This window comes from Dermacentor andersoni, chromosome 7 (assembly GCF_023375885.2).
Source record: "Dermacentor andersoni chromosome 7, qqDerAnde1_hic_scaffold, whole genome shotgun sequence".
In the NCBI taxonomy this organism is placed as follows: domain Eukaryota; kingdom Metazoa; phylum Arthropoda; class Arachnida; order Ixodida; family Ixodidae; genus Dermacentor; species Dermacentor andersoni.
Window position 1 is genome coordinate 93,335,740 of NC_092820.1, and position 14,362 is coordinate 93,350,101.

At 42.7% G+C, this 14,362-nt stretch overlaps 1 protein-coding gene across 10 annotated transcripts in view; it reads right to left on the reverse strand.

Moving 5' to 3' along the window:
- Positions 1-14,362, reverse strand: part of LOC126534122 (echinoderm microtubule-associated protein-like 2) — a 243,654-nt gene that overhangs the window by 51,719 nt on the left and 177,573 nt on the right. For 5 of the 10 annotated variants that reach the window (XM_055072681.2, XM_055072682.1, XM_055072680.1 and 2 more), the window contains 5 exons: positions 13,301-13,430; positions 12,301-12,450; positions 11,476-11,548; positions 1,938-2,090; positions 278-382 (listed from right to left, as the gene is read on the reverse strand). In XM_055072681.2, the coding sequence (XP_054928656.1) occupies positions 278-382; positions 1,938-2,090; positions 11,476-11,548; positions 12,301-12,450; positions 13,301-13,430 (611 nt within the window). Of the gene's footprint in view, positions 1-277; positions 383-1,937; positions 2,091-6,064; positions 6,083-8,560; positions 8,603-11,475; positions 11,549-12,300; positions 12,451-13,300; positions 13,431-14,362 lie in introns of all 10 variants that reach the window. The other 5 variants (XM_050181350.2, XM_050181347.2, XM_050181351.2 and 2 more) reach the window with 3 other exon arrangements.

The following is a 14,362-nucleotide window of genomic DNA, read 5'->3' on the forward strand; positions in this document are numbered from 1 at the left end:
TGCAAAACGTAACTTGATGCTAAAGCTCTATATACTCAACCGTTAGTGAATCAATACACTCAAAGCTGCAGGTGCACAAGCAAATCAACCGTAGACATAAATTAAGTGTTCACGCTTCAAGCTTATTAAGTGCCAATGTCATCAATTAAATATACATTACAGACCATTCCGGAAAACTATATTGGGGAGAGGGTCTACAATAACTGAGGCCGGCAAAAGTGGCCACAGCGATTACACAGCCAAAGCATGAGGAGTGCAATCAGGAAGCTGCCTGTACCTTTGTCTCCGTAATCTTCACCCCCTTCTCTCCTCGTTGCCAGTCCCAGAGAGAAATGGTGTGTTCGCTCGAGTCGTCTACTGCACACAGGATGGAGCCACCGTCCTGCAGAGAGTAGAGAGCCAACAAAGCCATGCTGCATACCTTAAGTCATCGAGAGATGGTAAGAGACATCCACAGATGCATTGATGAATGGGTAAAAGAATGTGACATCCCAGGGAGCTTTAGCAGGCTCTGAGCTATGGGCCTATTGGTACAACATGGAAATTAGTGCGTAGCACACACACTCCCCTCCCCCCGCCCCCACGGCCCCCCAGAAAAGAACAAGCCGACCTTGAGACGAGGACACAGACTGAAGATGCCTGTATGTTTTTATTCATTTTATATCCTCGTCTCAAGGTTCTTGCGCCAAATAACAGCTTCCCTGAAGAGCTTCCACAGCATAATAAAGCTGATGTGAACGTGAGCGTACCATGTTCTGTAAGAGCGATGGGCCTTAGAAAAAAACAGAAGGATCCCAATGTTAACATCAGAAATTTGATATATACAAACTCTCACTGTAACCGCTTACAAACACAATGCCCACTATTCAGTAGTGTCCTGACCAATCAATAGGCATCGAGAAAACAAAAATTTCTTTCTCAAGAATGATTTCTCCATATTAGTATTCGCCAGAAAAATAATGATGTCAAGCCTACCCAGCTTGAGTGAATGTGAAGTTAACAATATTGTGCAGTTGCACATTCCTTTCCTGAAAGCACTGCATCTACACTGGTTACAGAAGGTGATATATTGCAATATCGATCCACTCAATATCAATAATTACGGCTGCAATAAGCTAAGCCAACATGCAAGAAAAATGCTTACACATGCCTTCTAGACTACACAATACTCATTTCAAGCTGGATTTCAAGTGGCTTTATTTCTCATTTTCAAGCTGGATTTCTTGCCAGCCAGCTTGCCAACACAATGGAACCACAGCAGGTTTTTAAATAAGCTGCAAACAGCATGTTTTAACAGGCAGGAGGTATTGGTGTAGTCTTTGCCAAAAGTTTTGAGGGCACCCAATGAGCAACAAGAACTGTTACTGAGCCTTGTAGCAGGAACTCTGTAGTTCTCTCAACCTTCAGAGCTTTCAAGCACCAGAGGGGTCCTAGCACGTGACAAGACAACAGGTCTGGTTAATCAGCATAGTGGTTTCAGTACTTTTGACAAAAACTGTACCTCTTATGAGAACATCACAAGGGTACTATAGCACAGAAATATTATGCTTACCCTTTGTCCAAACATTGAGTACCGCCACCATTAGTAATACAAATGCAACACAAAGAAGCAAAGGTAACAGGTCCAAATGCAAATCTGGGTCAGCTTGTTAACATTCACAATAGAAAAAGCACTGCAGACAGATGGAGAAGATAAGCGTCCTCACATCGATCGTTTGCAATGCTCCTTTTTATAACACACAAAGCTGATGCTCCTCTTCATTCTTGACATACCTGTCCTGTTTTTCACTTCAAGTACAACAAGTGAAAGAAGGATGGCATGACAATCAAGGCAAAGATGCAGAGAAAATGAAGACACACAAAATGAATGCATGACGCCTGAGCCCAACCACTGGAGAGTTGTTTACAAGACATGGGCTGGGAAACAAAGTGCTCACCATCTTTGAGAACGCAATGCAGCTGACCGCTCGTTCAAAGTCGCCAACTCCGATGACGTGCAACGTGTTGAGGCTGACGGAGTCCCATATCCTGACATGAGGCTGGAACAAGGAGCACGCACAGGGACCGCACGTAGAGTGCGCACCAATGTGCTGTCATTAGAAATGGTATAGCGTGGAATCTCGAAAAGTCATCGCAGAAGCGGAGAAACGCCAACAGCCACGAGAGGATGCTCAAGCCTGGGTTTAAGCACAGCTGCACCAGCCTTTCCCTTTTATCCTTTTTGACAGGGCACTAGCTGAAATGCAAAACTGACTCTCCTTAAAGAGACTGACAACTGGCCAGAATGTGTTGTGAGACGTTGATGGAAATGAAAGGACCATGATTTATAGTAAGAGAACCCAGCATGCTGTTTGCGATTTAAGTATGAAATATAATTTTAAACTGGCAAAGAAAGTCTTAAAAACCAGTAAGTGGCGACACCTGGCAGTGGAATCTTGGTACTTCGGATGTATTCTATGAGATTACTGTACGTAAGTCGACTGTTATTAAGTACATCATAATTATTGCATAAAACTGCAGTTGGTATACTATCAGATACTCGCGCATTATTCTATGCTCCGGAAATCAAAAAGGCATGCATGGCTACGGCAACACGCTAACTCCGTATCAGGTGTAAAGGTGTCATTTTGTTTTTGGTCCGACTGGTCTCGTGTTGACTGGTTAAATACCAAAGCACTTGGACAGGAAATCAGAAAAACATGTGGCTATTATCACAGGAATCATTTCACAATCCGGAAAACATGAATCGCATGAACATCGACTTGATAAACAAAATCATACTTTGTTACAGGCCACACTTGTTGTCTGCCTCCCACTAATGCGGGCATAGAATCGCTATCGCGCTCACCTATTGCCACTTTCAGCATGCTTCCAGTGAACAACTACATCCTTACTGTAGACCGAAAAATTTTGATAGAAAGTGTTCCACGGCATTTTACATGTTAGCACTTCATCATTAGACACTCCGACTGGTAAGCTTTCCATTGCGCTAAAGAAAAATGGCTACCATGAAAATTGGTTGTCAGTCCCTATAAGCGCAACACATGAAAGTGCGAAAAGATAATGCACTTGTCAATGTGACATTTTGTTCAACTTCAGACTAAAAAGTATAAGTTCTGAATGATGAGCTATCTTATTATTGAGTTGAGCACCCAAGAACACAGTGACACCCAATGACACAAAATTTACTTTTTGGAATGGCTCACTTTTTCAGACACACGTGTAAAGTTTATAAAATGACCTTGAAGTGACTTTTAGATGCCAGTTGCGTGTAAAAAAGCTGCTCTCATTCAGATGTCAATGATTACAGCAGAGGAAAGCGTATTCCGTGAGTGAAGTCCTTCATTAACATTAAGAGGATCTGTTAACACCTTTTCACAAATGAAACGGTTTTCCCAGTCACTACTACATACCATGGCATCAAATAAAGCATCTCACATGAGGCCCCACACTCTATAGCAGCAGAATGAACTTTCTTTGAAAAGCTATGTGTCTGATTTCACAAGAAGTCCTCTCTGTGACAAGCAAAATTTTCCTTTTTTTAAATTTTTTTAAAGCCATCATGCGAAAAATTGGTGCAAGGAGATTATGGGGCACAAGTTCTAGAAAAAGAAGTGAGGTTCTCAAAAGTCTGTACCCGCAGCCAGTAATTAGTACAACAGTACAGAAGAATGTTGGTTGCACATACAAGCGCACACTGTAAATCTGTATCCCGGGTGTCATGCCAATACTGCAGAATATTTAGCCTTTTTCACAGGTTCTGTGTCTCTCGTACCCTTTTGACACCAATGGTTACGCAACTGAAATCGCAGTACTTGAGCATCCTCTCCAAGCAAAATGGGAAACATAATTTGCAGTGCAGCAATGGGTGCAAAGCCACTGCAGCAAAAAGCAGCAGGCAGGACACAAATGTGCTCACACACAAGCTGCACTACCCCAGGGCAGCAGTCTCAAACTCATGTCGGGATGCAAGCTACAGGTGAGAAAGACAAAAACCTGCTGAAGCTGCAGCATTGGAGCAGTGGCTGAAAAGAAGGTATCTGAGAAAAAGAGCCCCTCTATCTTACAGTAAGGTAGTTTTACTTCCCCAGATTGCACTATTGCTAGGGCTTACGAGAGCACTCACAAAATGTGAACACGAAGGCGCACAAGCATGTGAAGTTGCTCTAGCCGATTCAAAGCCGACAACCTAACAACGGTGCAGACGACAGCACAACAGCACAAATCAAGGCAGATGACGCAGGCACTTTTCTCATCACCACTCTTCTTAAATTAGGTAAAAGTAACGACAACCGCTTAAGTTCTCTTACTTCACCCTTGTTCCACATACACTTTAATGGTGAACAACGGCTCAAGAATTCTGCAAATGACTCAACAATCCGCATTTTTGCACTCAGCAGAATGTGACTATCTAGGACCCAGCATTATTGAGGCAAAAAAATAACAATTAATAATAAGAAGAAAGAGCTTCTCAACTATGTTAAACTCTTATGGCAGTTCAATGAATCGTAACTGCATATGCAACAAACTGAAAGCTCACAATTGTGAGCAACAAAATTGACTACTATAGAACATTGCAAAGCATGGAGGAAGGTGGAGTGCTCCAGTGTAGTTTGAGATGTTGAGAGACAGTGAAGACGGTAGAAAATACTGCGCAGGTAACATGTTTGAGACTACTGCCCTGGTGGCCAGCCTACAAGCTGCCACATGCTTGGTGACACAGGATGGTTCTACAACTATGCGTCAGGCAGGGAAGCCAGCAATAGAAAAGGACCAACTGTCATCAATGCTGCATATACAGACAACATTGCAAGAACAAGTAAGGCCAGTGAAAAATAAAGCTACCTGTTCTACACATTGAGCAGACTGAACTGAGTTGAACAGCTGGAGCCCACAGAAAGGATAAAGAAGAAAGTCTAGATGACTTATTATCATCCCAATTATAAATAACTTTAATAATAAAAAAAGAAGATACTGATGAGAAAAATTTGTTTTAAAAGTTGGCAGCTGTGAATGACAGACTAGACTGAATATTTCAAAATACAACCTATATTTCATCCCACAAGAGCATAGATCAACTCTAACTGCCACAACTTTACAAATGCAAGACTCTGGCCTAGTATTTAAAAAGAAGTTAATAATTAATTTGCAGAATTAAATTATTCTACCTACACAATTTTTTGAGAAATCATCAGCTACAATGAGTTTACAAATTAAGCTCAGGCAAAGCAGTCCTAGCTCCACTCAATCAGGGTGACAGACCTGGCAAGGCCATCCAAAACTTGCATCCCAGTCACTGCAAGCAGCTCACCTAGCCATTCTCACAGTTACCATCTGGTTACCGACTTAAAACAACTGCACTCCTTTAACCGGCCCAAAGCCCTTTCAGTTTACACTCAAGTGAACTGTACAATAAGCATCACACTATCGTACCCACCTATTGTTCAATGGATAAACAATACGTAGTACGGTCAACACGAGTCGCTATCAACTGTTCCAAAGTCTGATGCTATGCAGCACAATGCAGTCAGCCCTAAAGCAGACAGAAGTCTACTACAGGCAAACAGCACAGCCGCAAAACAGAAAGCACGCCATTACATCACCACACACACACACGCACACGCACACACACCTATGCATGTTCAGGCAAAGACCAGGTATGCACAAGAACAGGTGTGTAGTTGTGGTTCAACTCGATTACTTCATGGCGGCACTACCTCTTCGAATTCGGGGATGCACACCGAGGCGTAGCAATGAACATTGATGGTTTAACAGTTCCATAATGCCCTCCCCCATCTGCATAGCATGTGTGAGTGTAACATTTTTAAGAAACATTAACAACAAAAAAGATAGCCCAAGGAACATAAATTCATAATTCAGACAGCACTATGCAGGCAGGCTGATAAGGTGCCAGATCAGATAGAAGAACTCAACAACCAGACATGCTTCACCTCATGCATTCAACTACGCCTTGCAAGATATAAGTGTGCAGGCTCTGGCAGTAAAGAAAAGGGTGATGCAGGGGACAAAGAAGTGTGCACCAGAGAAAATGTCTTTTAATTACCCGGCTGATGACACGTGGCTATAGAAGGGGGGGTTTTCGAGGCAGAGAAAAAGAGAGAGAGAAAAAAAAAAGACATCTTAGCTGCATTGCACAAAATTCTGTCCGAAGTTTATTTGTAGTTCACATTTGGGGGCTGCACCACAATTTGAACTGGCTTACAGATTTGGCAGCTATGTTCACCAAAATGTGCCCCTGTGTAGCAGCAGTCATCAGTGAATGCACTAGTGTTACTTCACATATGTTTGAAAGTGGCTGCAACCACTTAGCGTGCAACACGCAATCACAGCTGCAATCATCTATCAAAAAAAATATGAAATGCATTCCTTTATTTCCATCTTCACACATGCTTCAGTTTTTAAACTTTAGATCTCATTAGAATATCTGGAGCGCATCAAATAACAATTTGGTGCAGTGTAAATGGAAGCTACGGTAATGTGCCTATGTTTTGTTGAAATCCAAGAACGCTGTTACAGTTGAAAAACAGCTGTTGAAAATTTGTTCAGTTGCTTAGACTAGTTGCTGCGAAGCTCCACGTATTAACACAAAGCTTTTTTCTGTGCAATTGATTGTAACACAGTATGACACAGCGGACTTTTTCCACGTTCAGCACAGTCACTCTGTAGAGACCTGAAAGCGACTGTACTAAGAAGCAAGCACTTGCTTTCCAAACAAGAAGTCAGGCGCTTGCGAGTGCAACCGACATGAGCGAAATAGCAATGCTGTTGGATTTTGTGATGCATGTTGTGTGTGCTCTGGTGTCCATAAGATGCCTACACCCAGTGGTGTGTTCACTGGGGACCTCTCTTACTACACTACGACAATCCGCATCTCCTTCACTAAAAATCTTCTAAGAGCATGTCTGGCATAATCGTATGGCACACTAAAGACAAGTTGGTTCGCATTCAAAACAAACTGAAATGGGAGCAGTACAGATTGATGCTGCACTGTATTTTATCGTTGCAACACTACATCCAGAAGTGCTTGATAAGGAGTCGTCTGCTGGTAACTTTCCTTTTTTTTCTTTTTTCCCCGAGAGGTGAAGTCTCGGTTGCACACTAGCTTTAGGTTGTGCTTGATGAAAGCTGTCGCGCATGTGCTTGCATGGTTGGACGTGAAATTTGAGCATAACAAGTTACTTTAGAAATGCCTCCTGCTCAACACACAGGTATTTAAGCTCCAATGTACAAACCGATTTGTTTACAAGACAAATTCAAAACTGCCACTCAGATAGGCCACCATGAATGATCTGCGCAGCAGCGCACCTGTTCAGTTGCTTGCGTCCCAGTTTTTCAAGCTACAAGTCTGACGAGGCGTTAATCCTTTCTGCTTGCGTTCGATGAAGCTATAAAACAGGCCTAATTCTTTTTCCGGTCCTTTAATGATAAGGAGACAAACGCTACACAAATGTGAAATTTAGGTAAACACTGGTAGCAACTCACCACAGATGTGCAGGAGAACGAACGAAAGGTGATGGCATTAAAAGCTAAAGTGCTGAAGCAGTGCGCATGTTCTGTGCAGTGATGTGCAGGAGGTTTTGCTAATGTTAGTAGTATGGAGACATGAAGTGTGAACAATGTCACTGCAGCACAATATCTGAAGGCTATCCCGATATTGAAGGTATTGCTGCAAGACTGAAGATCAAAACATCGTGCCAGTCAATGTTGAAGAAGAGAAGGTTGAAGACCTTCTGCACCATCTTGGCTATTGTAATGTCTGTGCCCTTTATTTTCCCCTTGTAAGTACAAGCAAGTACACATTATTCTGCAACAGTATCTTTCTTGTTATCTCATGCTTTCACATAAAAAATTATCACTGTGTGCAGAAAATATTCACAAATAAAAAGAACTAACAGTAATTGATCTGAACTTTTAATTAGTAAGTATGTGGTGCTGAATTTCATAAAATTTCAAGAAGCACATCTAGGTGACTATGAAAAAAAAAAGAAAAGAAAAGGAAAAGAAAAAGAGGCAACTTTTATTCTTAAGTCATGGAAAATCAAGTACATCTACAGCTAGTGTCACCAGGCCAAATGTTTAGAAGGTCATCCTGTGAGACTGGCTGAGGAAAAAGAGCGTTTGTTGCTGTTGTGCCCATCACGACATGTGCATGGCTCAATAGGCATGCTGTCAGTAGTTTTGTTGTGGCCTGCAAAAGGCTCTAACGCAGTCGCACAGGAGTGCCACTGCAAACGGTGGCCTCGGCTGCGTGTCGGCGTACGAGAACAAGTCATGCAGCAGCACTCAGACGCCCGGGGTGCAGTTTACGACAGAAGCGTGGTGCGTACAATAAGGTAACGTGAGCGGCTCGCAAGGGGAAAAAAATAAAATCCCGACAAAAATGCACGTGACAGTGGCGACAGCAGCAGTGACGTGACGTGACGTGACAATGACGGTGCACAGAGGCTGCACGCGTGACGAGCCACGAACAAAGGGGGGGGAAAAATGCGTGAAAAGGGAATTGCTTTTTGCAAAAAAGCCAGTGCCCCTGATAACTCACCATAAAACCCTCTTCCTCTGGCCTTATCTCTGTGCGCCGGTTCTGTGCTCGAAATTGGGGACAAGCTTTGTCACTTTGCAGTACGTCATTCTAAAACTATCGGGCAATGTACGAAGTTCATTTGCAGACTCCGTGGACGCTCATGACCACGCGGTCGCAATAAAGTTTTGTCATGTTGCAAGCTAATGACAAAGTGAATGCGAAAAACAAGTAAATAAACCAAAACGGAGAGACTATGGCTGAACCAATGCAAAGTGTCACGACAGTTTAATCGGAGTTCGAACAGCAGCTGCGAAATAAAATGTGCCTAAATAGCTGTAACTACACGTTTCTAAAGCAATTCCATTTCAATTGTAAACAAACTATATAATGACAGTTTGCTGTATTTTCATCGCTTAAGAGCACACCACACCATACTATGTGCTTGGCATTAACAGCAGTGCACAGCATGTGATAGCAATTATATAACGGCAATGTATTACTTACTAAGAAGCATGTCATGGCACTATTTCGACGGTAGCTTAGCACTAAAAGCACTTGAACGAAGAAGGACTGAAATTTCTTTAATTTAGCTTAAGCTGCATACAGTTTTTACATGCAGTCGAATGCCTTTATAATGAAGCAGTACTTGGAGCCTCCAGTATCATTTGTTATACAGGTCACTTCATTGCATGGGTCATGCACCACACACACCTCACGACAGAACCCTCGAACAGTAGAATCTTTATACAGGTAATTTGGTTGTAGAGGCGGTCGAAGTTGTTCTTTCAAAAGTAACATGGATGGGGTACTTTTTTTTTTTACCACATTTAAAGCTTATCTGAAAAACTGTCCAATCTGTTCTAACAGTTGTAAACAGCTCCCATAAGTGTTCAAGGGCAGCAAGGCTGAGAGTCTGCTATCTTAGATAACATTTAAAATTCTCAGAAGCTTAATGTTTTCAATGCCTCAAAACTGGAAGTAGCTCACATAACTGTTCAGTAGCAACAATAATGGAACTCTCCTATCTCGGGCTTAATTCAAAAGCTACAGAAAACATGGGCCGGTATAACGTAAAACTATTCCAATCTGTTTTCATTACAAATTAGTCATTAGCCCTCCGTGATAAGTCATAATGGTTCAGGTCCAGCCCATGGGCAGAGCCCAAGCCATTTTGGCCGATCGTGGAGGGCTAATGGGCGATTTGGAATAAAAACACATTGGAATATTTTTACACTATTGTGGCCCACGTCTCAAAGGTAAGCTTCAAGTGCACATCTCATTCTGTAGTCGAAATATCCTACTTGGCTTTCACTCATCCAAGCCAGCAGGCTTTGATAACTGCACATCTGCAAGCATGAAACTTCCCAAAATTTCCCAAACCATCGACCAAACTGTCAATATAGCCACCACTGAGTTGTAGTGTTTCTTCATCTGGGACGAAGATTACCAAATAAAGAGCTCAAAGTTTCTTGCTTAGTTATAAGTGGCACACGTGAGAAAACATGGGCCCCGAAAAAATGGGGACACACACAGCGCTTTGTTGTGCATCCTGATTTTTCATGTTTCCATATTTATTTATTCTTCAAATGCGTTAGTTATAACTAAGTCATGAATTACGAACTAGCCTATCAGCACCTGAATAAGTAAATTCCTTCCATTCATCATTTCTTGTCCGCCTGCTGGCATCCATCACGACTGCATAACAACGTGTAACTACTGGTAGCTCTACACACGCTTTGTGCCACATTTCCTAGGTGCAAGCAGAAGCCTGGATGATGTGCGAGGGTTAATGTGTGCGCATGACAAGAACTTATTTCGGCGGTCTGCCACTGGAACAATCCATCAGTCCCGACAGTGGGTGCAAGAAGAGTGAATGTGCCATCTGATCACTTACAGTGCAATCCCCTCCACAGTGAAGCAGCCACTTAACGTGGGAGGCAATGACTCCTATAAAACGAAACTATATTCCCGTGTGCTCCATCTAAAATGAGGGAGCATTTGGAACTGCCCTTGATTTCTCTGAGTGTGTTAAACCTGTTCTCCACAAAGCTCCCAACAAGATCACACATTTTATTCTCATTCAATTGTTAAAAGCTATTGTTCTCATCTTGTTGCACCGTGTTTATTGTCGATTTTTTGCTTCTTTTGTGTATCATCACAATGGGGTTGGTGTGCAGTCAGTGTAATAAGCTGAAAGACGATGAGTAAAAAGTCACATGTTCTCTTCTGATCCTTGAACAGCACAATGTCAAAGCCCCTACCTGTCTGACGTGTTGACAGAATGTCATTCTAAAGGACCTTGACATGTAAAGTTTCCTTACACCACTTTTTTAATCCATTAACATGTAATCAGTGTTAATGTGGAATTTCACAATTCAGCTGTTTACCGGGACATGCACCTTGGAGAATAAAAAGAACAAGCCAGCAGCTCCTTGTGTGCATTTGATTAATTTCTGCGATTTTACGTGCCAAAACCACTCAATTTGGTCTGTAGATAGTGTTCGAATACTAGTTGTTGCAATACCACCTTGCCATGATTGATGATTGTTTACTGTGAGTATGTATTCAATCGTTCGGAGATAGCAGCATAATATGATGTACAGTGATTTAGTTGCAAATGCTTTTTTTACGCACTGTTTTGAAGTATTTAAAGTAAATCCTTTGGAACAGTGGATAAAAAAGTATTTTTCTTGCAGACCCGTGTCCGCATTTCTGTCAGGCAGAAAACAACGATCAATTTGATGTGATGCTTCCTTTTAAGTTTGAGTGCACCCCGAATTTGTGGTATTGGTACAGAAAAATTAGACTCTAAATGGAGTGTAAACTTAAGTAATGTGAACGTGCTCAATAAAACAAGCCAGAATGCACTGACGAATGTAGAAAAAAAAATATTTAAACAACTAAGAATCAAAGAAACAAAAAAGAAGACGTACCTTTCTCTCTCGTCTGTCTATACTTGCTACCTGACCTGTTGCGATCAGGAGCTTATTTGGATGGACTGCAAGGCTGGAATATGGAAGAGAAAGAGAAATCTAAGCGCACATGCCACTTGTCAGTTAGTTGCATGCTGAATATGCAGATGGCCTACGTGTACACGACTACAAAGGAACTGAACTAGATGAACAACTGCACACTTAAAAAAAAAAGAAAACAAGCTGCTAGTGGTGAGATTTATACATTTTCTGATCTGCAGATATGTACTTGCCAGATTAGCGTCTTCACTTCAGAAATCATGCTTAACCAACACGCCCAACTATCCATCCTAACGATGTACTTGCCAATTAGTGCACTTTGCACCTCTGCAGAGTGTCGAGTGTTTCCCTGTGTGTTTGCAAGGGCACAACTGTGTGTGTCTTGCCAACTAAAAAAAAAAAAACACCCACTGCAATGTCCCAGTGGCTATGGTGTTCTGTTGCCAAGTGTGAGGTCAGGGGTACAATTCCCGGCCTGTATCGCTGCATTCTGATGCAAGCGCAACACTAAAGTGCTCATAGGCTTAAATTTTGATGCTCGTTGAACAGCCCAACAAGGCAAGAATTACTCCAGAGCCCTCCACTGAGCTATGCTTCATCTTCCCACTAGCAAAGCTAGATTTTGTTGGCTTTCATGCATGGCTTGGCTTGGTTACGCAACTAAATGTCGAGCCCCTCAGTTCCCCCTGATTCTTCTTCTACTTGGCACTAGCAGGAAGCCTTGCGTGCCAAGTAACCAACCAATCAGACCCAGCACCCTGTGTAAGCCTTCCAATATGTGCTCACCACTTGATGTCGTCCGTGTGTCCCAGGTAGTGCCGCTGAATCTGCTCCTCCACATTGTAGAGGACCACCACGGCCGCTATGAAGTAGACCATCTCGCCCGTGGGCAAGAGGAACAGGTTGGCCCGACAGTCGCGGCCCCGGTACCCGTAGCTGGTCTCGAGTCAAGAACACAAGGAGTGCAGGCAATGGCAGAGAAGCCAACATTCGACGGACAGTACCACGCCTAATTCTCAAGCTACCATTCTTCCCCCATTTCCTTCCCTAAACAAATGCTTGTTTTGCAAGACACTGGGTAACACTTACATTGAGATGGACTTCAACTTAAACAAAAAAGAACTGCATCACTATTTTCCGTAATGTAGGTATTGAGGTAAAGCCTAGGGTATTTTTTTTTCGCAGCTAAAGCAAAGCCTTCCTCGTGTAGGACTGTCCCCTATAATAGGATAGCTATGCCATTGCATAGTTAAGTCTATTGTGATTCAATATTCAAGAACACTGAGGATTAAATATGAAACCAGCATCCTGTAGCAATTACATCTTGGTAACATTGGTTGCAAGCCATCGCAGCTGTTGAAACATATTGGTTAATGTAGGTAATGTAGCACAATTATGCTATCCGCAGTTCTGCATCCAATGTGCCCGAGATGCATAAATCGAGCAATTAAGCTTGCTGGCAGCTGCACATTGTGAGACTTGAGTTTGCCAAGCTGTAAATGAATTCGATGGAGAACTCAAACTTGTAGGACAATAAGTGAGAAGCAGAGATTGAATATCTCCTGCTCATTCTTTCAGTGAGCATCTGCGAAAAGAGTTTATGCGGTCTTAATATTACTGCCACTTCTTCACCATGATGGGCCACGATCTTGACATATCCGTGGGTACATCAAGACACAATGCGGAGATGGGACGTGATGTGACGTCGCAAGAGACCATACCAAAACCTACAGTGCTAGCAAACCAACTGGCATGCCTTTCTCACACAAATCACGGTCAAGGATACACCCACTCCAGCTTGAGCCTCTGCGATGGCGCACTGTTGACCTTCATGAGACTGTAGTCATGTAGCTGCTCGCTCGGAATGTGCATCACAATGGGGCGGCCACGCAGGTACATTCGCACAGTGCCATCCTCTGCGTTGACAGATTTCGCACACTCGGTTTCTTACAAGGCTGTAGTCACAAGTGCGCACAATGTCTCGGACGTTTTGTGCAATGGTACCGAAACTGCAAACTTGGTAAATTCACAGTCACACGAAAAGATGTCTTGAACCATCACACATTTCTGCCAAATCAGGTCGGTTCTTCCTAAGCATTCTACCTCATCCTAACCCCAAGAAATGTTCAACAACAAGGTTCCTTAAGCATCACTTGGGCATGGCAGCACAGGCACGGTAGCTTGCTAAAGTAAAAGTCTTGTGGTTAAAGGCTGTCCTAGGAACACACACGTTCCAGAATGATCAGCTTCTTTAGAGCTGCATGAAATCTTTGACACATGGCATACAGGCACATGAACTTTGTTCACAAGCTGTCAGAGTAAATGCTATAATTTCATAAGCGGCTAAACATCATCGTGGGCTGAATTAAGTTCGTATAAAGATAAAGATATCACCCACAGCTCTTTATATCTTTCTCTATCGTGGGTTGAATGGCAGCTTTTTGTAGGTTGCACTACGTTTTATGTCATAAAGAAACTCGCCATCACAGCTCTGCGAAAGTTGATGTCCAGCAAAGCTGTTGAAAACCACCACTACAACTGATGAGAGGGGTATGCTTTATGGCTTTAGAGCAATGGTAGCAGTTTGATGTTAGAGTAATGGTAAGAATGGGAGTAATGGTAAATGTAACAGCATGCTGCCACCTATATCGGTGCTGTAACAACACTGAAATCAGTTGCTAGGCTGGTAATTTTGTATACGAAAGGCTAGAGACGTTGAACTTCATGTCGCAAGCTGGCATCGCCGCGGCAGCTTGAGCAACAGCAATGTTCACCGGAAAAAGTATGCGAGGAGTGCTAAGTGCTTCGCATTGCTATCACGAGTGCCTTATCATCAATTATGTGGTTC